This window comes from Martes martes (assembly GCF_963455335.1).
Source record: "Martes martes genome assembly, chromosome: 18".
In the NCBI taxonomy this organism is placed as follows: Eukaryota; Metazoa; Chordata; class Mammalia; order Carnivora; family Mustelidae; genus Martes; species Martes martes.
The window spans coordinates 2,545,075-2,569,543 of record NC_137906.1 but is presented as its reverse complement, the minus strand read 5'-3'; the positions used below and the strand labels follow the sequence as shown (position 1 = coordinate 2,569,543).

General features: G+C 54.5%; 1 protein-coding gene across 3 annotated transcripts in view; it reads left to right on the top strand.

Annotated features, from left to right (window-relative positions):
- The window catches only part of AUTS2 (activator of transcription and developmental regulator AUTS2), a gene marked incomplete at its 5' end in the record, with an annotated part of 1,085,698 nt that extends 1,061,516 nt beyond the window's left edge, over positions 1-24,182 (top strand). For all 3 annotated transcript variants that reach the window (XM_080830209.1, XM_080830208.1, XM_080830210.1), the window contains 10 exons: positions 725-769; positions 3,917-4,012; positions 6,446-6,517; positions 7,529-7,558; positions 9,193-9,264; positions 12,673-12,814; positions 15,767-15,844; positions 16,665-16,748; positions 17,846-18,068; positions 20,335-24,182. In XM_080830209.1, the coding sequence (XP_080686335.1) occupies positions 725-769; positions 3,917-4,012; positions 6,446-6,517; positions 7,529-7,558; positions 9,193-9,264; positions 12,673-12,814; positions 15,767-15,844; positions 16,665-16,748; positions 17,846-18,068; positions 20,335-21,583 (2,091 nt within the window). In that variant the 3' untranslated portion in view covers positions 21,584-24,182. The remainder of the gene's footprint in view (positions 1-724; positions 770-3,916; positions 4,013-6,445; positions 6,518-7,528; positions 7,559-9,192; positions 9,265-12,672; positions 12,815-15,766; positions 15,845-16,664; positions 16,749-17,845; positions 18,069-20,334) is intronic.
- Between the last annotated feature and the right edge of the window lie 287 nt (positions 24,183-24,469).

Genomic DNA, 24,469 nt, shown 5'->3' with positions numbered 1-24,469 from the left:
GAGACCTTGGAACCAAAATTTTTTTCCTATAACAAATCCTGCGTGTTTTTCTGGAAGAGTTGGGCGTCTCGACGATTAACGTTTTTAAGGGCCTATTATTTCGGAAGAGTTTCCGGCAGCAGGTGTGAGCAGTAACACAAACAAATCTAACTGAGACGGGGTTGCTGACAGCACCAGGACCTGACGTTATTTAGAGGAAACAGAGACATATAGTCTTTTCTGCTCAAAAGAGAAGTTGTAAAAAAAACAAAAAAAAGGAGAGAGAGAGAGAGAGAAGTTGTAAGACCTCCCCAGACACCTTTCCGCTTGGGTGTGGTGCATCTTGGCAGGTGGCCCGATGTGCGGTTCTTCTGCCCAAGGGAAGAGGAAAACAGGGAATCTCCATGAATGACACCAAACGCTCACTCCTCTCTGACTGACCTGAATAATCCCTCTTCTCTCCAGTGTAGATGTGGGGTTTGTGCCAGTCTCTAAATACAGACCAGAGGGAAAGGCACTCGTGCGCGACCAGGGCCGAAACGCACCGTGTGGGTTCTCGCTCTGCTTTTCCATTTCTCGTCGGAGCAGCTCCGAGTCGAGAAGGGGCCCGTGCTAGCACAGCGAGGTTGTGGAGTCGGGTGACAGCCCAGTGACAGAGCCGATGGCCTAGGGCTGCCTCCGCCGGAGCAGTGAACAGAAATGTAGACGCTCTGAGTAACTAGCTTCTGCTTTGATCCCTTTACAGTTTGACAAATACCCTACAAAAGTTGACCCATTCTACCGGCACAGCGTGAGTCTCGCTACCATGCTCCCATCCGATGTGACCGCGTTTCCATCTCTGTGCTCTTGCCGCAGACCAGGCGACGGCCGGCGGCCTTTAGTCGCCTCCGAGAGTCCCCATCGCTCCTTGTCACCTCAGATGCTTGCTTCTGTGACGTTCGCTTCTGGTCACGATGCAGTATCGCCTCCCGAACCAAAAGATCATTAGCATGCGCGGCCCTGAGAGGCCCGGTGGACGTCCCGGGGCACCGGCGTCCGGCCTCGGAGCGGGGGTCTGCAGCACAGTCACCCTGGCTGCAGGAGTCTCTGAGATCCGGCTGTGCGGTCATCGACCCCAGTGTCACTAACGCCGTGTTCCCAGAATCGAACGTGGACGATTTCTTCCAAATACAGTGTCACTCATCGTTCTGACTCCTCCGTGGCTTAACAAAGCAGGTTCTCGTGTCCTCCCACGTGGCTGGTGTTGTCCTGAGCTTGTTACGAGTAAAAACAAAGATGTCATTTAAATAAAAGGGCTTAGAGTGGAAATCTGTGATTTCCCCCCACTTTAAACTCATTCTTTATGTAAAAAAGTACTCATCTTGTCCCATCCTAAAGAGTTCAGTTGTCAGACTTAAATTGGCACCAGCCTACGTCCTATATTGAATAGGGGCAACAGAGGACTTTTGTTCAAATACAGACACCTTGAGCATCTTACCATGATATTTTGATTACGGAGCGATACTGCATCATGTTTACCTGAACCTTTGCAAGTCTCTTCGCTCAGTGGTTTATTTTTATTTCTTTAAATGACACCAGAAAGAAAGAACGATGAGTCATTGCCTGTAGCCATGTCGGTCCACCGCACTCAACTCAAAAGAAGGGCTCCTCCGGTCAGCAGAGCCTGTGAATTCATTCCTGCTCTGAACCAGACCGTGAGACACTGTCCCAGTCCAGGGTCACGACTAGCTGAGAAGTCAGGACCACAAAATTCTAGAGATCACCTAAGAGTGAGCTCCCCCGGAGACACACAGACGTAACGTGAGGAAGCTTCCTCACGAAGAGGGAAGTCTGTGCAGGCACCTGGGCCCCACGTGTTCTGACACTGTCTGCTCAGCACTGCGACACAAAAGCATTTTTTGTTTATTTTATTCATTTGTTTTTTAAATATTTATTTGAGAGAAAGAGAGCAGGGGGAGGCGCAGAGGGAGAGGGAGACAGGCAGACTCCCTGCTGAGCGTGGAGCCCAACACAGGGCTGGATCCAGGGACCTGAGCTGAAACCAAGAGTCGGACATTTAACTGACGGAGCCACCCCGGCGCCCCCCAAAAACATTTTTTAATGGATTGCCGAATCCAAGAGGACCCCACGGGTCTCCTCTTTAGGGCTGTCCCGGGAAGGGTGCCATCCGTGAGGATCATTCGATTCCTGCCCCTTGTCGGCACTCGCTGATTTAAATCAGGACCAGCTACCAAAGTCACTCAGAGAGAGCCCAGCGTGCTCGGCAGGTGGCTCAGACAGACTCCCTCAGACGAAACCTGTGGCCCCACAGAGGGTCCTGGATGTGAGATGGAGAATGAGCCGTGGGGCCTGAATTTTTGCCACATTCATTTTTTATTCCTTAGCTACTGATCGTTTTTCATCACGTGGGGGGCGGGGATAGTCAGCTGCATTCCAAGAGGGTCAGTAATGGACTCTAGCAAAAGGAAAATGGTGAAAATACCTCATTTTTTGTTGAAAACTTAAAGGAAGTATTACCCACCTGGAGGCAGAGTACTAGAAGCCCGAGCGCGTCCTAGCACGGCGTGTATTTAATTACTCTGCCTCGTACAGTGTGCTGCAGGAGAGTTACCTCGTTTTATTAGTTATGGTGGATAATATATGAAGTACTTAGGCTCTCCTCTTTGGGGATTAGGACGTTATAAGGGGAATTACGATGCAGTGCACTCAAGTATCCAAAACACAATTTTAGACTTAAAAGTAGTTTTAAATGAGGGCTCTTGGCTTGCAATCACTGTTTAAGTGGATTTAGTTCAATATCAATTAGTCTGAAAAACTTTGCTGCATCACTGAAGGGAGCAGAATGAAATACAGACCAGCGGGAAAAGACGTGCCCTGGAAACCAGACTATGAAATGGGCATTTTAGTCCTTACCTCGAAAACAGCTAACGTAGCGTGGTTACACAGAGAAGCTCGAGTTATTACCGTGTGTGTGAGGCGCTACGGAACCATAAAGGCAGGACGTGACCTAGTGTCCGATCGGAGGTTGGATCAGAGTGAATAGAACCAGAGCAGCGGGATCTGAGAGATATCCCAGCTTTAGGGGAAGGAAGAGCGGTGTTTGCCCTGTCCTCAGGATGGCCGTGGATTTCTTTCCTCCATCATGTCCTCTGTAAACTAGTTAATTCCAGAAAGTTCATATTCTTAATTCAGAATCATTCTCCTCCCTTTGCGGAGTGGTCAGACCCGTCAAGGGCTTGGCTTGAACAGCCCCCAGTGAGTTTGTCCATCTCGCAGAAAAAACGGTTTCGTTGTGAGTGTAGACGGGGTCCTTTTATCTTACCCTCCCACAAACATTTGTCATCATTTGAGACGAGACAATTACATTGTCCTCGGAAACCACCACCCCTGGAACAACCTAATGAAGCAAGGATTGTGAATATTTTCTCATTTCCTCAAACTATTAAAAATCTAAAAGTACTAATTGAGTTTTAATGGTATAAAATCCTGGAACTCATAAAGACTTGCTTCTTTTTCTTCCTTTTTTCTTAATTTTTCTTTTTCTTTTTTTTTTTTCTTTTTCTAATTAACTTGTAATTTCCTGGGCATCTTTATTTGGCTCAGCAGCCCCTCCTGTTTTTGACGCGCATTAAAATCTTAAGCCATTTAGGTCTTCTATCTGATTTAACAATTAATAATTAGAAAAGCTCCCTTTCTAATGATGTCCTCATCTGGGACATCATTTGTTGGCTGATTGATTCTGAACTACTTCTAACTTTTTAAGTTAAGCATTCATGGCACATCTGTGTGATCATTTCATCACGGCTCCTTCACTAATAGCGTCAGACGGGCATTACCTGGCTTGCTAATGTGGATGTCGTTCGATGGGAAGGGAACTGGAACGAGGCGTTCGCCTCTTACTAACACCTTTGTCTCCCCTCTCCGTGTCTGGCCGCAGCTCTTCCATTCCTACCCTCCCGCGGTGTCGGGCATCCCCCCTATGATTCCACCCACTGGCCCGTTTGGTTCACTACAAGGAGCATTTCAGCCCAAGGTAAGCAACCGGACGGTCAATGCACGCCAGCACTTTCACAAGCAGAGCCTCGGGCAAGGTGGGCTGGGGGGGGTCCACAGCCACTGGCCAGTGACTCATTTTTCCAGTCTGAAGTGACCATCAGGGTTAGAGGGAGAATTTTATTTTATTTTTTTGCTAGCCCCTTGAGTTGTAAACCTCAGCCGGAATTTAATTTTCCGTCGGTACTACCCACGTCAACTCCGCTGAGCTCGGATCTCTTGTAATCTTTGAGATACACAGAAGACGTGTCCGTATTTTTTTCCACCAGTATAGTGGACATGAGCTTCTGGCCAGGAGATGCACGAAACGTCGGGTTCGTGCGCACCAGCTTGTCCCTGAGGTATATGTTATTAGCAAAGACGCGTCGCTGAGCCTTTACTGGTGTGAACGACGAGGCCTAGCAGCGTTGCGAGCTAGAATTTCATCCTTCCGGTTGTGGGAGGGAAGTGGCCCGGCTCATCTCCCCCATTCTGCTCCGTAGCCCCGTGTGTCTGCAGATGGGGGTCTGCCCGCAGGTGGGGGGCGACCACCCACCCTCTCATGCACCCCTGTTCCCCCTCTGCCCTGCCTCAGCCCTCCCTCAGCCATGGTCACACTTGCCAAGGTCAAGGCTTACAGCCTAACGTGAAGTTAACCTTTTGCCCTTCACAGTAACTAAATCCTTTCTACCTAGTCAGGGTTCTTCTACCCGGCTTGGGCTAGAGTTGTCTCCAAAGGTCAATACCGAGGAGTGATTCTCGAAACACCTTCCCTTTACGTGACTTTGTTATAGCCCTTACTGTATTTTTATACAGAAGCAAAATGTGGGTTATGTTAGTATCCGTTCTCAGATTTTTAAAAGGAGGAAATTTTGCTCTGTGGGATTTGGGTTTTCTTTGGTTTTTTGTCGCCCCCCCCCCAATCTCATTTCTAAGAGAAAACACCAGTTTGGGGCCAGAGGCACCCAGGCTAAGCGTGTTTTGCATTTCCAAAGGCATCTTGCCTCAAAGCTGGAAATAGGAAAAGAGATTTGAAAGCCTTGGGGGTGGGACCAGCTACACCTTAGAAATGGCATTTCCCTGCTTATAGGCCAGGTTACCTCTACCTGAGGCTTTAATGATGGCCACCACGGGCAACCCCCTCCTATCTAGGGGATGAACCCTGGTGATTTTTCAACCCCTTTCGTTTGGTCCGATGCCGCTGCTCACTACTCCCTCCCACCCCAGTCTGTCCCCTCTGGGTTTCACCCAATCTCCAGCGCCTCCCCAAACAGACTGCCAGGTCATTTAATAAATTAGACTATTTCCCTCACTCACTATTATCCAATCACACAGAAATCTACATCTGGGCAGGAAAGTGTCTCTCTCGGTGTTGAAATGGGCCTTTCCAGGCCATCTTCCTGATTGAATATGTAGATTGCGGTTCATTAGCCGAGTTCTTCATAAGTATGCAAATCAGGCTGTTAACAACTCCAGCTTAATTGTTAGTTGTACAGCAGCTGATTGCTTTTCTTTCTTCCATTCTCCATCCCCCCCATCCTTCTCCTTCTAGGCTAGCCTTGTGCCTAAACTTGAGCTCTTTTCCCACACGCGTGAACTTCCCGGGGCGCGGGGAGTCAACAGAAGTTGGGATTTCTTAAATAAAATACCCGGTGAAAAAACGTTCTGAGCCCTTTCAGCCCCTGGAGAGTGAGAGCTGCTGGTGGGGGAAGTAGACCTCCCGTTGTTGCCAGTTCGAAGGACAAAAGCCCGTAGATAAGGTTATTGTTATGAGTGACATGTAAGAATGGTGGCGGCCTAGGACGGATGAGGCCACATCGCTGTCGAAATCATTTAATAGTAGGTCTGTGCAGTCCCTAAATTAGGTCCTCTTGTCCCATTTCCACCACTGCTAATGAGTAATTATGGAGCATAATTCCCTGTTATTGTCTGCCGGTTAAAATTCAGAGTTCGCTTAATGTCTGCACAACACGCCTGGTTGTTCTGACGAGACGCACCTGACGCAGCACAGTGCCTCGAGGGTCCCTCGGGCGTCTCTCCGAATGCTTGGGGACGGCGCAGGAGCGCTGTGCCAGGGCCATCCATGACTCAGAAGGAGATGGGGACCTGGGGGCACTGCTCCTGCATGTTCTTCCCCTTCTTTTTTCCGTCCTTTGCTTTTGATCGCAGTGACATGTGGCACGGTCCCCCTCTCTGCTTTCTGACACCCTTCCTAGACAGGCCAAACCCTGGTCCGCGTCCCCTGAGAGCCTGGGGAACAGGGCCTCCTGAGGAGCACGTGTGGTCACTGGGGGAAACGCCCCTGTCAACCCTTGTATTTCCAGAATGAAACAACATCCACCTTTGACTTCGGTAATCTAGAACGCCGGCAACATCTTGCTTTCTCGCTCTATGTGTTGCGTGACTCCTAAGCTGTGGTCTGATTACTTTGCAGACATCCAACCCTATCGATGTTGCTGCTCGACCTGGGACAGTCCCACACACTCTGCTCCAGAAGGACCCGAGGGTACGTAGAAAGTCAGGCTCGGTGGCAGGTAACACCAGTGGCAGAGAAGACCAATGTCCTGTGGTCCAAGGTCAGGAGGCGGACACTCTTAGCTTGTGTAACTCGTTCCACCGATCTGGTCTGTCCTTGTCGCCTTAAATTTCTGTCACACAGAAGAAGCTGTAAGCGCTTTTCTCCCTGGGGGTCCCAGGCCCCTCGGGCTGCTGTCCTGCGGTCCGGAGGTCACTGCCCCACAGGGCGCTCCTGGCCCTCCGCCTTCAGTGCGGGGCCAAGCAAGACGCCCCTTACGCTTTGCTTCCTCCTGCCCGCTCGTAGTGCGCAGGCCACGGCTTTGGGGAGGAACTGGGAGCTCTGCAGGAACGGACAGTCCGGGCGGGTGGAACGATCTTTCCGTCCCCCTTTGTGGTAAATTCGGACAGATGAGCACTTGGGACAGTATTGTTGTGTTCCCTGGGTAAGGGCAGTCAGGAATTGAGGACCAGAGTTAAAGTTTAAAATGACTCAACGGTGTAAGCATCTATGGACGGTCAGCGAACTTCCAAAAAGTACCTCCTGACCTCTCCGTGATGGGCCGTCATCACAGGAGGCGTGTTGGCGGAGACAGCCTCGGGCTCCCGGGTCCCTGCGAGTGCCCGGCCTTGCAGGCCCACGGTCTGGGGGCTGTTCTCCCCTGGAACCCGTGCGGCAGGGGTGGGCGGGGCTGCTGGAGACCACGGAGCTCCTCGGATGTGTAATGTGAGCGAATCGTGTTGCCAGAGGGCAAATTGCTATTGATTAAACTTGGTCGGGGGCTCGTCAGTGTGGATGTACCCAGGCTTGTGAAGTGGGGGAGGGGACACTTGGCACTTTTGATAGTGTGAAAATGGGTTAATTATTCTCTAAAAGGACTTCATTTAAAAGTAAAATTCTAACATTTTAATTTCCCCTCCTAATGAAGCACTACAAATTTGTTAATTAGAGCAATTGTTTGAGTGACAGGCATGTAACCAAGTTGTCATTTTCTCTTCACAGTTGACAGATCCTTTCAGACCTATGTTAAGGGTAAGAAAGCTTCTTCTAGAACTGTTTTGCAACCTCTGTTTGACTCCCTGTGGGTTAAAAATACAAATCCATTACCAGGAAACAAGCCCCAGAAACCCTGGCATCCAACGTTGGGATGACAGTGGCTGGGTCCTTCAGGTCGTGTGATTGAAAACGGCCAAAACTGCGTGGCCTGGAGCGCTGCAGGAAGCCAGGTCACTGAGGGAGAGCGGAGGAAACGTTCCCCCGGGCGAGAGTCTGTGGCTGGCGTCGCTGCTGGGAGTCTTGTTGGGTAGGATGAGGAGGGGGCACGTGGAGGCCTGACGCTCCGGGCTGAAGTTGGGGTTCCAGCATGTCCTCCTGTCTCTTCGGCGTCCGCACTCTGTACTTAATGTGGGTCCCTCTACCTCGGCCGGCGGTTGCCTCATTCCGCAGGAGGTAGCGTGGACCTTCACAGCCACCCGACCCGCTCCCCTGGCGCAGAAGGGGGCTACCGCAGGCGTTCGCTCGTTTGCGTCCTGCGTGGCCTGGAGGGTGGCCAAGGGATGACCTCGAATAGACGCGGACTGACTTGGGTGAGGGTGGGGCGGGGGTGAAGGGTGGATGGTCGGTTGGAAGATGGATGGAGAGATTTCCTGCTGTCCTCAACCCGTTTCTGGCGCACGTAATCAGATAATTCAGTTTCTCCGAAGAGAATCAGAGGACTGTGTCATCACGTAGCCGATTTCAGATGACCCGTCGTTTCACTGCGGGAGAACTGACCCAGACTTGGACTTGAGTCTACGTTTCACAAACAGCTCCTTAATGTAGACACCAGAAGCGTCCACCTCTGGCCGATGTAGGACTGGGCAGTTTCTTCCCGCGCCCCTTAGAGTCCCTGAGCCCGTGTTTGGAGCGGACGAGTAGGTTACAGCAAGAATCCAAATGGACGGGCAAGAGGCGGTCCCCCCAGTCCGGGTGGTAAGACGGTGCACTCGGTTACTGCTCTGCTTGGAGAGCAAGACGTGAGCAGATCACGAGAGACACGGGGCGACCCTCTGGCAGACGGGACAACTGCAGAGGCCCAGAGCACCGGCAGGAACGCGCGCTCTCTTCTGTTCTCTTCTTGCTTGGGGACGAACAGCGCCCACCGACACGACTGGGCCGTGGACTCCTAGCGGAGAACTGGTGGGAACTGGGCTCCAGGACAAATGTGCATTTCTTTGTTCCGCCCCGGGTGAGAACGGAGCAGCGCTGGGGGGAGGTTACCCAGGGTCTTCTGTCGCCTCCTTGTTCGGAGCGATTCACAGCCACTCACTAATTAGCTCCTCTGAGCAGCCGATTTGCATCGCGGCAAATCGTTAAGTAGGGCTTCCCACTCTCGCAGGTCTGCCAGCTGGCACCGGAAAAGAAAGAAGAGACACAAAGTGGGGCTCGGGCTTTTGCCATCTTGTCCCTGGCAACCGGGGAGGTCCCCGTCGAGTAGGGTCTGGGGAGCAGTGGCCGCCGGCTGGGGCTCCGCACGCCCCGGGGCTGAGAGAGGCTTGGGGGGCACGGAGCCTTCCTGTTCCCTGAGAAAGAGCCTCTGCCGCCCAGAGCCGCGGGAAAGCTTTGGCAGAGTCGGAGGCGGTTCTCTCTGCGGGTCCTTCTGACCACCTTGCTCTTTCTTATTCCAGAAACCAGGGAAGTGGTGTGCTATGCACGTTCACATCGCCTGGCAGATCTACCACCACCAACAGAAGGTCAAGGTCAGTCTCGTGGGCCTTGTCCGGTGGGGGGATGGGGCAGGGGGGCAGGGGCGACGGGGGCCCTGCGGGCCCTGCGGGTGTGCGACCCCCTGACAGAGGAGGCATTTCCGACAGCGTCTAATGACCTGCGGGCAGGAAGGATCGAGTCTCATGGAAACACCATTGGGAAACCTTACTAGGAAGTAGGGAAACCTTATGACAAAAATGACAAAACAAACTGGTAACTCCCTGGTGTTTTATCTTTCTAGATGATTTTGTCATCGTATCCACCCAAAGAGCTTAAACACAGATTAAGTCCTGGGGCAGGGAAAGAAAAGGTTTTGATAATCTAATTATAGCAACCAAGTGCTTGTTTATATGGAAAATGCTTAGTATCTGGGAGGAGCTACACATGCAAAGTGGTGATTTCGGTAAGATTGGGTGCGTTCTTTGCTCCGTGTGACTTTGAAAAGCGGACCCTCTGTGACGCTGCTGAACTTCCATCAGCAATGCATAGCACAGAGAAGTCTCTTCTAGAAGTAGCCTCACAGTCCACACTGCCATGCAACACGCCCGGTAGTCATCTCCGTGACCGGGGACAGAGGTTAGCGTTCGCTCAGTACCAGTCTGACCCATTACCCTGTCTGGCTGCAGAATATTTTGCCTAAACTTTGGTATTTTCATCGTACAGATGAATACAGTCGTGTTTTCCAGGCATTTGTGACATAACGGGGACTAGGTCAAGAGCCTCCTACAGGTAACCAGACTAGGCCTTGCTGGCTGACTTGGGGACCAAAGTAAAGGACGAGTCTGGATTTTACTGTGTGGGCACTTAGCTTCTGGGTAACTGTGCCAAGAAAAATGGGAGAAAACAACCAATTGAGTAATTCCAAGCATTCAGTGCTAACAGCATTTGGAGGAACCCGCATGAGCTTAAGAAAAGAGACCGCTAAGTAAAGGAGAGCTGGTCATCCCAGAATGTTTGGGTTTTTTTAACGATTTAAAAATAAAAAAAAAAAAGCCATCCTATTTAGGGGCGCCTGGGAGGCTCAGTCAGTCAAGTGTCTGCCTTCGGCTCAGGTCATGATCTCGGGGTCCTGGGATTGAGCCCCACATCGGGCTCTCTGCTCAGCGGGGAGCCTGCTTCTCCCTCTGCCCCTCCCCCCACTCGTGCTCTCTCTTACTCTCTCTCTCGTAAAAAAAAATAAAAACCAACCTAGTGAAAAGTTAAGCTAGTAAACGAGGTCACTAAGATACTCGCATTTGGTGCCACATACCTGGTCCCTCCCCTAAGCTGCCGTCAGTGAGTTTTGCTCACTCCTGCATCACTGTCGGGCGAGGTTTAGTCAGAGACGTGTGGCAGCTTCGCGGGCAGACGGTGCGCTCGGAGGGCGGCGAGGTGTTGATGCTCAGTTCAACTCGCTGTTTGTTCTGGACGTTGTGGCTGGCGGAGCGGTAGGGAAGACACGTCCTCCCTGCAGCTCCTTCGCTTACAAGCGGTGAAGGATGTTGTCTCTGCCACTTCAGCAACTTCTTCTCCGTGAAGGCGTCCGCGGTGACTGAGTTTCCTTATCTCAGTTCCGTTAGGAAGACCTCGTGCCCGCGGGGAGGCTGCTCCTCCCGCCTTCCCAGCAAACTCCTGGGGATCCCCAGGCTCCACGTTGCTTCACGGACCTGAGTTGTGGTTAATGGAACCGTGCTGTGTCCCGTGCACTATTAGCACTACATAATGAGGCGACCAAGTTAAAGGAGGCACGCAAAAGATTTTTATAGATTTATAGTGAATCAGAAGCTCTGGTTTGGGGTGGGCGGTTACTTTCCAGCGGAGCTGGGACGAGTGTGCTCCCTGTGGATTTGAGCAGAAATTGCACTGTCCCCTTTCTTGGGACTGTTCCTTTCCTCCCCCTTTTAGTGCCCCTCCCCCAAGCGTGTTCGGAAGGAGCCTACCACCTGCAGACGCCCTGTACCAGGGTCGAGGGCACCCCTCTGCGGTGGCTTGGGCGGGGGGGGGGGGGATTTCCACGTGCGGATAGGAACGCACCGTCTGCTTCCTCAGGGTTTCGCTTCCAGCCCCGAGTCATCAGGCCACGGTTTTGTTTTGAACGGGGCTGGCGGCTGAGCGGGATGGCGGCCTTCTCTTGTCGCTGATGCTCGCACAGGCTCGCTCGGCTGCCTCGCTGCTGACTCCCTGGTACACAGCGTGGGAGAGGGACGTGTTTAGGGCGGACGTGAGGGAGTCTGAGGGGGCGCAGGCCCCAGCAGTCTGCGAGCATCAGTCCAGGCGGACAGATTGGAGGAGAGAGTCGGAAGCAGGCGCAGGACCGTGAGGGAGGGGAGCCGGCAGGGGCGGGCAGCTAGTGCGGGGAGGCGTGAGAGTCGGAGAGCAGTTGGCTGAGTGTTAACCTGGGGCGTCCATGTTCAAGAATGACACCAGGGTAAAGGAGGCAGGAAATGATAAGCTCGTCTCTACGGCCTTCGAGGGAGAGGGACTGGAAGGAGCTTGAGGGGAAAGAAATGAACGAAAACAGAGCCATGGCTGCTGCTGCCAAGGGTTCAGAGCAAGAGAAGTTCTCAACAGCTCACTGGGCTGGGGCGGATGATGACCTCTTCCTTGGGTAGTATCAGGCAACAGCAGGGGAAAGCCCCACCCCGTGCATTAAGTGAACAGCCCTACTTTGTTTCTGTTTTTAAGATACAACAGTGATCAGGGGCGCCTGGGTGGCTCAGTGGGTTAAAGCCGCTGCCTTCGGCTCGGGTCATGATCCCAGCGTCCTGGGATCAAGCCCCACATCGGGCTCTCTGCTCAGCGGGGAGCCTGCTTCCTCCTCTCTCTCTGCCTGCCTCTCTGCCTACGTGTGATCTGTCTGTCAAATAAATAAATAAAATCTTTAAAAAAAAAAAAGATACAACAGTGATCATTTGAAAACTAGCTCATAGGCATGGAAATATTTCCTCATCACTTCCAGTTACTAACCTACTGTGATCTGTTAGGGGACAGCAAAGAGCCATTAACAACTAATTTACACGGCAGATTATTCATACAGAATTCCTAATAAAATGAGCTTTAAAACACTGTCATTTAAAAACTTGCCAAAGTGGGGCCTTGACAGCAAATAATGAACTCATTTGGAGTAAGTAGGATACGGTTTCATTCCTCAAGCCGCACGACCTCGAAGACCGCTCGCAGGCCCCGTCCAGTGGCAGGCCCCGCCGGCCCCCAGGGGCTGACCTGCTGTTCTGGGCGTGTGTGGGTGAGACGGTGTGTGGGTCACCCTTCCCACCGCGCTTGTAAGCTTGAGCCTGACTCGAGCACCACATCCGAGCGCACCATTCCGCCTCCTCTCGCGGCCTCTGCCGCTTCATCCACCTCTTTCTTTCCCGCCTTTCCTCCCGGGGTCTCATGTTTTCCTCCTCCCCTTGCTGCTTCAGAAACAGATGCAGTCAGACCCACATAAGCTGGACTTCGGATTGAAACCCGAGTTCCTGAGCCGCCCCCCGGGCCCCAGCCTCTTTGGAGCCATCCACCACCCCCATGACCTGGCCCGGCCTTCAACTTTGTTCTCTGCCGCTGGTGAGTTCCAAGCGCGGGGGGGAGAGCAGAGATGCGAGTTCGCAGGTGCCTGTTTGTGCTCTGCGCCGCCGCCGCGTCCCTCCCTTACGAAAATGCTGTTCGTGCCGGCTCGCAAGGCCAACCCCAGTGCATGAGGGAGCTGGACCCTTCACTGATACGCCCTCTCTCATTAAGGAGGGAAAAAAGATCCTCGTTCTCTTCGGGGACTCAGACTGCTTTGGCTCATTTTTTGCTTCTGTGTTAAACCAGAATAACTCATGATCTGATCGAGAAAGATAAGAAAGCTCACAAGGGTACATCGACAGGCAGCGGTGCCGGGAGCTGTATACGGATGTGGCCGTCCTTACGCTTGGTGCCCACAGCGCTCAGTTACTCTCTGCTCCGCGGGGCTCGGTGGCACTGTTTTCCCCGAGAGTCAGAGGGCGGGGAAAGCAGAGTAAGACAGTTGCCGCTGGTGTGTCTGCGGTGCAGGGGGGTCAGCCTGCGGGTGGCTGGTGTTTTTGGCTGTGGAACGTAGTGACGTTGCCTGCGTGTTTGTACCAATGCAGAAAGCTTGCAGGATAGGGCATACGCACCTGCGTGGTCTGTTGGTTCACGGCCGAGATTACACGTTCTCGAACGCCCCAGGGATATGCCAGAGCGGGGGCGGTGGGGGCCGGGAGTCACCCCTTTCCCCATCCAGGTGCATACGCATGAGGGGCAGTGGCCATAAGGACTCACGGGAATCGAGAGCACTCACTCCTCTTGGTATCAGAGGTTCCCTATCCTTCAGTCCTCAAGCCTTTGGGCCGCGCAGAGCCAGGCACAGAGCTCCGGACTCTGTGGACTCTCGGGAGTCCTTGCCCATGGCCACAGAGCTGGGCCTGGGGCTGACCCGCAGAACTGCACACCCACCGGGCTAAGTCGAATTTATTCTTCTGGGCATAAATATTCACTGGGCTCCATTTCTGGTCCTTTCGGGAGCAAGTGTCACATCCTGCCTGCCTGCTGCCTTCCCAGGCTTTCATCCAGGACTCCTTGGTTGACCTGAGTGAGGTTCCTGCATTCAGAAAGAGGGAGACTCCCCATCGCAGGGAATCATCATGATAATGGGCCTTGCTGCCAAAGCCAGCGAATCACCCTTGAGGCTGGATGGAATTTGCTAAGGTCTCAGGTTTTCCTCTGTCTGTTCTGTCTGGGGACATATTTGAAGGCTTTGTTACCATGGCACCTAGGCTCTGAGACGGAGCTCCGGGAAGAGCAATTTTTGGAGAAAAATAGATTTCTCCCTGCCTTCCGTTGGAGTGATGAACTGGCTTCTTTTGCTTCAATAATTCTGGAATTGCCAGGCCCCCCCGGGGGCCCCGGGCTGAGCAAAGCTCCCATCTTCATCGAAGCGTTAATTAGCGTGTACTACACAGAGACAGTGCGGCCAGATTTGTATTCAGCCCGCAACGCTGTTACCACCTGATGACACGCTTTGGGCACGTAGTACCCCCACGGAGGCCAAGCCAGCGTCTAGGACGGGCACAGAGCTCCTCCCGTGCCTTCCGGTTCTGTGACCGAGCACCCTCCCCACACCCGAGGCCCCACAGCAGTGCAGGGGACAGCAATCCAGAACATAAATCGAGTTCCTAGGGTGTGGGGAGGGACCACCCCACGCCTCCATTTAATCTGCTTTCCCAGGGGGACTTACACTTGTTTATAGGAACTTAGCCAACAGCAAGACACCGCGGAGTAGTTTTTAGGCCGTTCACTGAGGCCCCGCGTATATATCCATCTGGAAGATCCTCTTTCAGTCTAAGCAATATTGGATTTTGCACCCAAACGGCATTTTGGGGAAACTTGCAGCCGATGTGTGTAATTCACGCACACGGGTTCAGTTGGGCCACTCTTCCGCTTCTGTTGGGAAGTCATGCCGACATCCGGTCGAGAGAGGTGATGTCAGCAGAGCCTGGCCAGCCAGGTCTCCGGAGCCGAGCCTGCCGCCCCGCCAGCGTGTCTCCCCGGCTCTCGGCTGCCCCGTGAACAAGCCAGTCGGGTGCCCTGGGCTCGTGCGAGCGTCGTCCTGCTTCCCAGGCGCGCAGCCGCTCTCCTTCCCCACCTTCCTCCAGGACAAGGACGGTGCAGCTCCCTAAGCACGTGTTGTTCAAGGCAGACTATGAAACACTGGAGGACGGAGAAACCAAAGAAGACCACTGACCTTGAACTGAGGTCCCCGTCGGGCAGATAGAGTCCGTTAGCAGGTTGCCGGTGCCCACAAATGTGGGAATAGAGTGGCTTTTTCTGGCCCCGAAGCTGGGAGCCTCCTGGAGGACTTCATCGCCTGTACCTGATGCAGCTCACGGGCCCAGGTCCCGCAGGCCCAGGCCGTCCAGATGGTCCCGTGACCACCGGCACGCTCCGCGGGGAAGGGGCTCTGTGCCACCCAGACACGCTGCTCCTAAGCCAAGAATTAGAAAATACAGTTTCTAGAACAAGTTTCCCAGAGTGAAAGACTTGCCCCCCAACATGCTCTGTCTGTGAAGAAAGTATCCCGTGGCCAGATGTCCCCCTTTCAGGGGACAAGTGAGCCCGGGAACGTACTGACGGCTCCGGAGGTCCCTCAGGGAAGAACGCTGCCCAACACTACGTGCCTTGGCGTTGGACCCCAGCTTGCTTGGTTATGGAACCGGCCCCCCACCCCGCCCCCCTTGTGCTGTCTCTCCATGCTTCTAATGCTGTGTGCCCACGTCTTCTCAAAGGAACGCCGCCTTTGGGTGGCGGCCAGCCCAGCCTGGAAGGAGGGCATGACTTCTCTTCTCCCACTAACATAAAACATGTCATCCCCCGGCGCGTTGCCTGGGTGGACTTCGGCCACATCCTTGTTCCAACATACTCACCCCCGTTTTCTCATGGGGCCCTTCGGCAGCTGGGAGCGTGGTAGGAGTTGGCTTTCTGGGAAATCTGATTCTGTCGTGTTCGACTTTCCAGGTGCTGCACACCCGACCGGGACCCCTTTTGGGCCGCCCCCCCACCACAGCAACTTCCTTACCCCTGCCGCTCACCTGGGTAAGCTGCCATCGGCGATGGGAAGCGACATGTGTCTCACCAAAACCTTGGTTTGCCGCGCTCCCGCCACACTTCTTGGCGGGTTGGCCGTGGTCCTAGACACCCCGGTGACCACGTAGGGCCGTGTTGGGTTTGTGGAGAAGTTTGACCGCCGGCCCTCCGTCCTCAGGATTTCAGTACCTCTGACACCACAGTCTTAAAGTAGGGGCTGTGTGCTCGGTCGTGATGCCGTCTGAGGCGACGGGTAGAGCAGTGGGAAGGAGCCGTGCCCTTGTGCGCCCGGCGATCCGTGTGTACGGTAGCCTGGTCCTGCCCACTGGGGCGAGATGGTGAACTCCCTCTGCCTGTCCACCTCTGGGAGGAGGAAGAAAAGGCAAGACGATGTAACAAGGAGGTGTTACGTGCTGTTTCCTAGTTCCCTCAGGTTTCACTGTGCATCTGTCTTTTCCTAGCAAGGGTGCATGCTCTAATGTGGCCTCTGTTTTCTGGATATTTCCTGCGCGTGTGCAGGCAGGCGTATAGGCGGTGACACGCGACAACGGGGTGTCTCCACAGATGCGCCTGCACGGTTTCGTCGCTGGGAGACTTACTCCTAGAGGCCACAGAGTACTTTCCCCGAGCGGGGAGGACAGGGCTGGAGGGCGTCCTAGGACACTGGCCCAGACCCAAATGCAGTGAGACTCTGCACGATCAGGGACGGATCGGGTCCGAGTGTAGAGAGGGCAGGGGCCCCACATCACCTTCCCACGCCCGGAAAGCTCTTGCCCTGCTCACTCACCCTGGTCCCGCAACCGTTTCCTTCTTCCCGATCTGTCCGCAGAGCCTTTTAACCGTCCGTCTACGTTCACTGGCCTCGCAGCGGTTGGTGGCAATGCCTTCGGGGGACTTGGAAACCCTTCAGTTAGTGAGTACCTCTAGCTTTTTAAAAATCTGCCTCGGACTGTGTGTCTCCTTTGATCTGTCTATGGCTCAAGACCTTTCTAGCTAGAAGGAAACTGTCCTCGTGGGAAAGAGATGAGGTCATATCCGGAGAAGCAGGCCTCGGCAGCGAAGTCGGGGGGAGGGGTGCAGGGGTTTCAGGGGACAGTTTCAGGGGAAGCCCGCTGTTCCGTTGTGTTCAGGAGAGGTGGTGTCACTGATCGAAATCCATACAGTCACTTAAGTTCAGTCTCCTCCACGTTCCATCCCTACTCTCCGGGACTTTAGCTACGGCTCCCGGTGCACAGGGAAACCACTCTTCCTCCGCCTCACCTTTGGCACTAGTGGCACTGAGAAAACTCTACCAAAAATGGCAGGAAAACCTCCCCGGGCTGAGGCTAGCCCAGCGTGGGCAGCATTTTGTACTCTGTCATCTGGGAGGATCGTGTCATTTTCTACCAAAAAGTATCTCAAGTGGGGAAAGAGGCGTAACACGGGCTCATTTTCGAGTCACCGAAGGCTCAGCCCGTCTTTGGTGCCGTCCGTTTGTCGCGGCCTGAAACGCAGCCCTAAGGGTGCTCTCCCAGTTTCATCCCGTGCGGAGACCTTACTTGTCTGTCTGGGTCCACTCCCGTCCGGGCTTGATGACCCGTTTCCGTCTGCTAACACTGTGGGGATAGTGGCGGTCCCATTGGTGGGGCTGTGGGGCAGGGAGGAGCCGGAAGGCACCTCTGCGATGGGTGTTGTTCATGAGAGGACCCCCTTCTGCATGCCGGGGGCTCCTGCATGCACCAGACGTGTTCGATCGGGCGCTCTTGGCACCTGTCTGGCCCCTTTCCTCCTGAGTCCTCCCCCTCCCGCCCCGTCGGCTTGGGTTAGAGAGCGAGAGCCTTGAGCTGCCTCTCCAGGGTAGGGCGAGCGTCCCTCTAATGAATCTGTTGATCTCCTTTCCTTTTCCAGCTCCCCATAATATGTATTCATTTTAACTCTGAGTGCTGTTAGAAGTTTTGGGGTAAGTACCTTCATTACAGCGGATTATATGATTTCTCTTAAACCTTTTTGTTTTCCACTTCACCATTTCAGCACCCAACTCAATGTTCGGCCACAAGGATGGCCCCAGTGTGCAGAACTTTAGCAACCCTCACGAACCCTGGAACCGGCTCCACCGCACGCCTCCGTCGTTCCCGACCCCTCCGCCCTGGCTGAAGCCAGGGGAGCTGGAGCGTAGCGCGTCCGCTGCAGCTCATGACAGAGATAGAGATGTAGATAAACGAGACTCCTCCGTTAGTAAAGATGACAAAGAAAGGTACGGAAAGAACCCGCTCTCGAGTCCCACTGGGGGAGCCCGCTGTGCGCCCAGGACGGCCGCGCCCCCGCCCCGTCCCAGCCTCGTGCTCCAGCGGGCCGTGTGGCCCCCGCTCCGGGCTCGGCCCCGGGCCAGCCCCGCAGTCCCCGAGCGCACCCCCTCGGCCCCCTAGAGCACCGCCCCGTAGGCTATGACCACAGCGCAGCGAGAGCGCCCCGACTCAGACACAGACCCGCCCCGAGAACCTCCGAGGTCCCCGCGAGCGCTAGTGTGCCCCAGCAGAACTCTCTCTCTCCGAGACAGCGAGCTGGAGCTCTGGACCCAACACACACAGCATGAATCAACACCATATTTGCTTTCAAGTTCGTGCAGTCCATTAAATCATCCATAGGTTTTTTTTTTTTTTTTCCTCTGTCTCTTTCCCTCTCTTTCTTTTTGTTTGCTTTTAGAAAGTCACGTTTGCATCGTCTCATCATATTTTTCTCAAGTTTTGTTCAAACCCCAGTCCCGGGCTCACAGAGGACGAGTAGAAGTTTGCTAACCTAGATGCCGAGGAGCGTCCACACGCGTTCCCGGTGTGGGTTTTGCTTTGCCAGTGGGGAAGCTACTTTGACTAACCGTGTTTTCAGCTCTGGACTTGATAACCCATGCCTGTAACAGCAATCGCCTTAAGGAGGGAAAGGTCTTGGTATTTTCGCTCAAGGGTGTCCTGGGCATTCTCAAGCAAGCATCCTTCTCTGTTTTCTTGCTGTAGTCGGTTTTCCTCCTGCTCAGACTGCGAAGGAGGGGAAGACCAGATACGTTCGAAGGGAAATCCCTACCAGCGCTCTCCCTTGGGCACTTGGGTCTCACACAGGATCCAGATCTTTAATTTTCCTTACTGTGTGTGGGGCGTGTGTGTGTGCATTAACGCCCACTAGTGATTTAAAAAGGATTCAGTTTCACAGACCCTAAGTGTATCAGATTAACACGTCCTCCTCATTCTCGCTGATGCTGTCTTAGAAAAGAAAAAGACACATTTTTCCTTCAAGACGGTGTGTTCAAGTTCTTAGACAGCGGGAGGACCACTCGGGGCAGTCAGCTCTCAGCTGCGAACCACCAGGGCCTGGACCAGGCACTCTCTCGGGGCTGTCTGTCAGTGACGAGAAGACAGCGGGGCAGCAAATCTTGCATCTTTCTTGATGGAGTCCAAACGGCCTTTGGATTCACGTCCGGAAATGTGATAAAACACGCTTGTTTATTCTTACCTTTTGAAGATGCCCCTCTTCCTGGCCTCCGTGTTGGCTAGAAACCGCATTTGTAGGGGAACCCCCCTTCCTTCTCTCATCCCGCTCCGCCTTGTGAGCTGCCGAGCCAGCGAGGTGCCTTGCCCCTGGCCCCGGCCCCGTCTGTCTCGCGACTGTCTGTGCGACATGCCCGGTCCGGTCTTCCCTCGTCCTGTTGGCCTCGTGGTCCTTCTGTGCTCGGCATCCCGTGCCCTGGACGCTTCAGCCCCCGTCCCAGACAGACCCCTAAGATTCTTCCACGTGTCCATTCCCAGATGCCCTCAGAATGGTTCTCCACTTGTCCCCCGAGGCCCGGGGACCCCCTTTACCTACCGGCTTTCCTCCATCTTCTCCCCAGATTTCCGCCTTGTCCCTCCTGAGGCACAAGTGCCATTTGCAACCCACGAGCCCCGAACTCGTGGTTTCCCTTCAGAGCCCCTCCCGAGCGCATCTCGCAGGGCCTCTGAGCCTGCGTCCTTTGCTCTGAGACGGGTCACTCGTCCTCACGTCCAGAGTTCGAAGCTCCTGGCACGTTCGCGTCAGACGCTTCCTCCGTCTGGCTCAGTGTCACGGAAGTGGTAGAAAGGTCGTCTTCGTGTTCAGGCTGCTTAGGCGTTTCTGCCTGACACTAAATGATCCCAGCGGTCGAGACAGGTGGGCTGTGTCGCCAGATCACTGTTACCGTCCCCATTGGTCCACCTCCACTTGCTAAAAGCCCTTCCTCTGTGGTCTTGACGGAGCCATGTGACTCTTACATACAGAATTATTCCCCCTCGGGCCCCCACGCGCCCTCATGCCCAGCACTTTGCCCTCTAAAGCGTTCTCTGACGTCTCGGTGAGTAGGGTCAGGATGGCCGGCTTTGCCGGGCACAGGGCGCACCCGGTGACCGCGGGCACCAGACCCGAGCCTGTCCTCCTCACACCACCATCTCATCGGCAGCCCCTCGCCAGGCCGGCAGGCCCGCTTCATCTGCTTCTCTGTTTGCCTCTCTCTTCCTCAGGGAAAGCGTTGAGAAGAGACACTCCAGCCACCCTTCACCAGCACCCGTCCTCCCGGCGAGCGCCCTGGGACCTAACCGTAGCTCCGCTGAACAGATCAGGGGTCATTTGAACACTGAGGCGCGTGAGAAAGACAAATCCAAAGAGAGGGAGAGAGACCACTCGGAGTCCCGCAAGGACCTGGCCGCTGACGAGCACAAGGCAAAGGAGGGCCACCTGCCCGAGAAGGACGGCCACGGCCACGAGGGGCGAGCCGTGGGAGAAGAGGCCAAGCAGCTGGCCCGGGTGCCGTCGCCCTACGTGCGGACCCCCGTGCTGGAGAGCACCAGGCCCAACAGCACCTCCAGCCGTGAGGCCGAGCCGCGCAAGGGTGAGCCGGCCTACGAGAACCCCAAGAAGGGCTCGGAGGTCAAGGTGAAGGAGGAGCGCAAGGAGGACCACGACCTGCCTCCAGAGGCCCCGCAGACCCACCGGCCGTCGGAGCCACCGCCTCCGAGCTCCTCGTCCGGCATGCACCCGGGGCCCCTGGCGTCCATGCCCATGACGGTGGGGGTGACCGGCATCCACCCCATGAACAGCATCAGCAGCCTGGACAGGACGCGCATGATGACTCCCTTCGTGGGCATCAGTCCCATCCCGGGCGGAGAGCGGCTCCCATACCCTTCTTTCCACTGGGACCCCATACGGGACCCGCTGAGGGATCCCTACCGAGAACTTGACATTCACCGCAGAGACCCGCTGGGCAGGGACTTCCTGCTGAGGAACGACCCCCTCCACCGTCTCTCGACCCCCCGGCTATACGAAGCCGACCGCTCCTTCCGGGACAGGGAGCCTCACGACTACAACCACCACCACCACCACCACCACCACCCGCTGTCCGTGGACCCTCGGCGGGAACACGAGCGCGGGGCGCACCTGGACGAGCGGGAGCGCCTGCACATGCTCCGAGAGGACTACGAGCACACGCGGCTGCACTCGGTGCACCCCGCCTCCCTGGACGGACACCTGCCGCACCCCAGCCTCATCACGCCGGGGCTCCCCAGCATGCACTACCCCCGGATCAGCCCCACAGCGGGCCACCAGAACGGACTGCTCAACAAGACCCCTCCGACGGCCGCGCTGAGCGCGCCCCCGCCGCTCATCTCCACGCTGGGGGGCCGCCCCGTCTCGCCCCGCAGGACTACTCCTCTGTCGGCAGAGATGAGGGAGAGGCCCCCTTCCCACACTCTGAAGGACATCGAAGCTCGGTAAGGAGAGCAGGCCCGAGCAAGGAAGGAGAAGCCCCACACCCACACGACGCAAGACTTGAGAGAGGGAGGGAGGGAGAGCGAGAGAGGACGGACCGCTGCCACGGACTGGGGGCCATGCGCCCCCGCCCTCTCCCCTTGTAAAAAATGTATAGACTCCGTGCAGATTTTGAAATGGTTTTTGTATATTCTATGTTGAAATTTTTCAGATCTTTTAGCCAAGTCCGATGTTCTCACGTCCCTAACTCTTTTGGTTTCTCGTATAAAACTTTGTTGATTTGAACCAAAACAGCGAAGATGGCCAACACACCCGGCGCGGTGGTGACTGGGGGGAGGCGGCAGCGGCGCCCGCGGTCCGGCGCGCGGAGCTCCCGCAGATGAGAAGGGGAGGCCGTGTACATAGTCCTGTAAAGAAACGTTGCTTCGGGAGCTCGTGGTTCATATATGCAAAGGGTAAGATGAAAGCTTTACTTTGTACAAATGTAAATAGACACAGAGTAAGTAACCTAATACATTACTACTTCTTCAAATGTGCTATTTGCAGACTTACTACCCGCGAGCGCGGTCGGCTGCGGCCGCGTTCCCACGTGTTGTTAGAGACAGCTAAACCCTTCAACTATGCAATGAATGTCGGGGCTTCTCTCGAAAGCCCTCTTGACTCAAAGGAGCCTTTTCAAACCCATTTACAACATCTTTAAGGTCATATTTTCCCTGAACAAGCGCTCACGTGATAGGACTCTGTTTTCCTTGCTTGTTTTTTCAAACGGAGAAACCTCCTGTTTTGCGGATCGGACCCCAGGCCAAAAACGTGGCTTCCGAAGTGGTGGCCTGTGGGCCGTGGCGGTGGGGGCGCGGGAGGGAGGGGGGGCGGGGAGAGCGAGGGCAGCGCAGCCGGTGCCAGGGGAGGATGGGAGTTGTCAGATGCCAAAATCAGGGGACACAGACAGGCCGCCAGCATCTCGTCATCATCAGTCACATGATTTCACACCCCCTCCTGTGGGAGCCACGCGTTTGTTTTGTTGTTTTTTTTTAGCGTGTCCCAGTTCCTCTCTGTACACAGCCTCCTCGTTTGCAGATGAGGTGGGATCCCACCCAAACAAATCCTGAAAGAAAGCTTCGCGTTTTCTCAGATGATGGATATGTTTCTCACTGTACTCGGTAGCCGGGGGACCGAAGGGGCGCGTCTGCCCCCCGTGACTCACGGCGCTCCCGTGGGTCTGGAAGGAGCCGGGACAGGTGGGGCCGGCCCCGCCCTGGAGAGGCGCAGAGGGTGAACAGTGGCAGAGACCAAGTCCTGTGTGTGCGTGTGGTTTTGAGTTCGCATCGACCTTAACGTGTCTTCATAATACTTTTATAATACATTAAGCCTCTTGTCTACATATTTGGAGAGAATATGACTTTACTAGCAGAGAAATACACTATATCTTGTCTACCGGACTGTAAATTATATGTATGAAATAAAACTAGTGCCATTGGGTCTTCTAGTATATTAAAGTGCTATCTGATGTTGTTATCCTGTTTTTGCAAAAAAGAAAAAAAAAGTTAACTACAGACCATTGTTTCTAATAAGCAGAGAGATCTATTTTAGTAGTAAACTGAAGGTTTAGTGGTGAGTTTCAGATTTTGTGAACTCCAGCTGTTGTGCAGTGGGTTTTTTTTTGGTTGGGTTTTTTTGTTTTTTGGGGTTTTTTTTTTTTTTTGGTTTTTTAGTTTTGTTTTGGTTTGTTTTGTTTTGTTTTGTTTAGCAACAACTTAAAAAAAAAATTCCGAGGGATATGAACACTGGAACTGTAGTGGTAGCTTTCGGTCTTGTAAAGAGATTGTTCTATACAGACCTTTTTGCTGTTTATCCTGTATGTAATAAAGTCCTTCCTAGACCCTATGTGAAAAGACCCGTGAAAACCGACTGACTCTTCAGCATGTTCCCATCGATGGAGCCTTCTTGTGTAATGTAAACTGTGCCATGTTATTAAAAAATGTGAACCAAGCCTCCAGGTGCTTGTGTGTGTGAGACGGCCATCGTTCCCCTAGGGAAGAAGCCGCACGTGCAAGACCAGGCTCTCGCGGAGAAAGGCCTCGAATCCAGCCCAAGCGAGGATGCCAGGCTGACCCGCGGGGGCCGGTCGCCCTCCCTGACGCACTCGGCCACCCGCCGATCAGCTTCTGTAAACCTTGGCGGCCCGCACCGCGACGTGTGGATCTCACGTTCTTTTCATTTTTCATTCTTTTCATTTCCGGGACGGTCCAGGCAAAACACTGTTCGGTCTTGGGAAGGGACCGGTGGATGGCGCAGGTGGTGGGTCGGGGGGCACCCCAGGCCCAGCTCGGAGCTCCGTGGTGGTGTCACCCGCACCGGTGACAGAGCTGACTTCGGGGCCTTTCACTACAGTCTCTGCTCGCGCGTCCCCTGGCATTTCAGTCTGTGGACTCGGTGGCTTGTGTGTGACTTTCCAGACCTTCCTTGTATTTCCTTCCTGTCTCGACTCCTCTGTGTCTCGTTGAACGACCCGGCCTCTCCCTCCTCCCTTCGCAGATGTTTCCCCTCTTCCGTCCTCTAAATTCCTGTTTTGTTTTTTTCAAGATGTAAAAAACTGTTAATTTTTTCTCGTGTCGGCCTCATGAAATTGTTCGGACGATACTTACTTGGACTGGTGTTTGTTCTCTTTCTGGGAAGGCGCGGGAGCAGCCCAGGTTAGCGGGATGCAGGCGGCTGCTGTCTGGGTGGGGCTGAGACGCAGTTTGTGGCCGGGGAGTGCTGTGGACTCCCCCACAGTGGGGGCGGGGGGTGCTCAGGAAGGGGTGGGAGGCACAGAAAGACCATGCCGGTCCAGGGACCCGGCCTTGCGGGCCTGGACAGGCAACGGTGGGCAGAGCCACAGAGACCCACTCC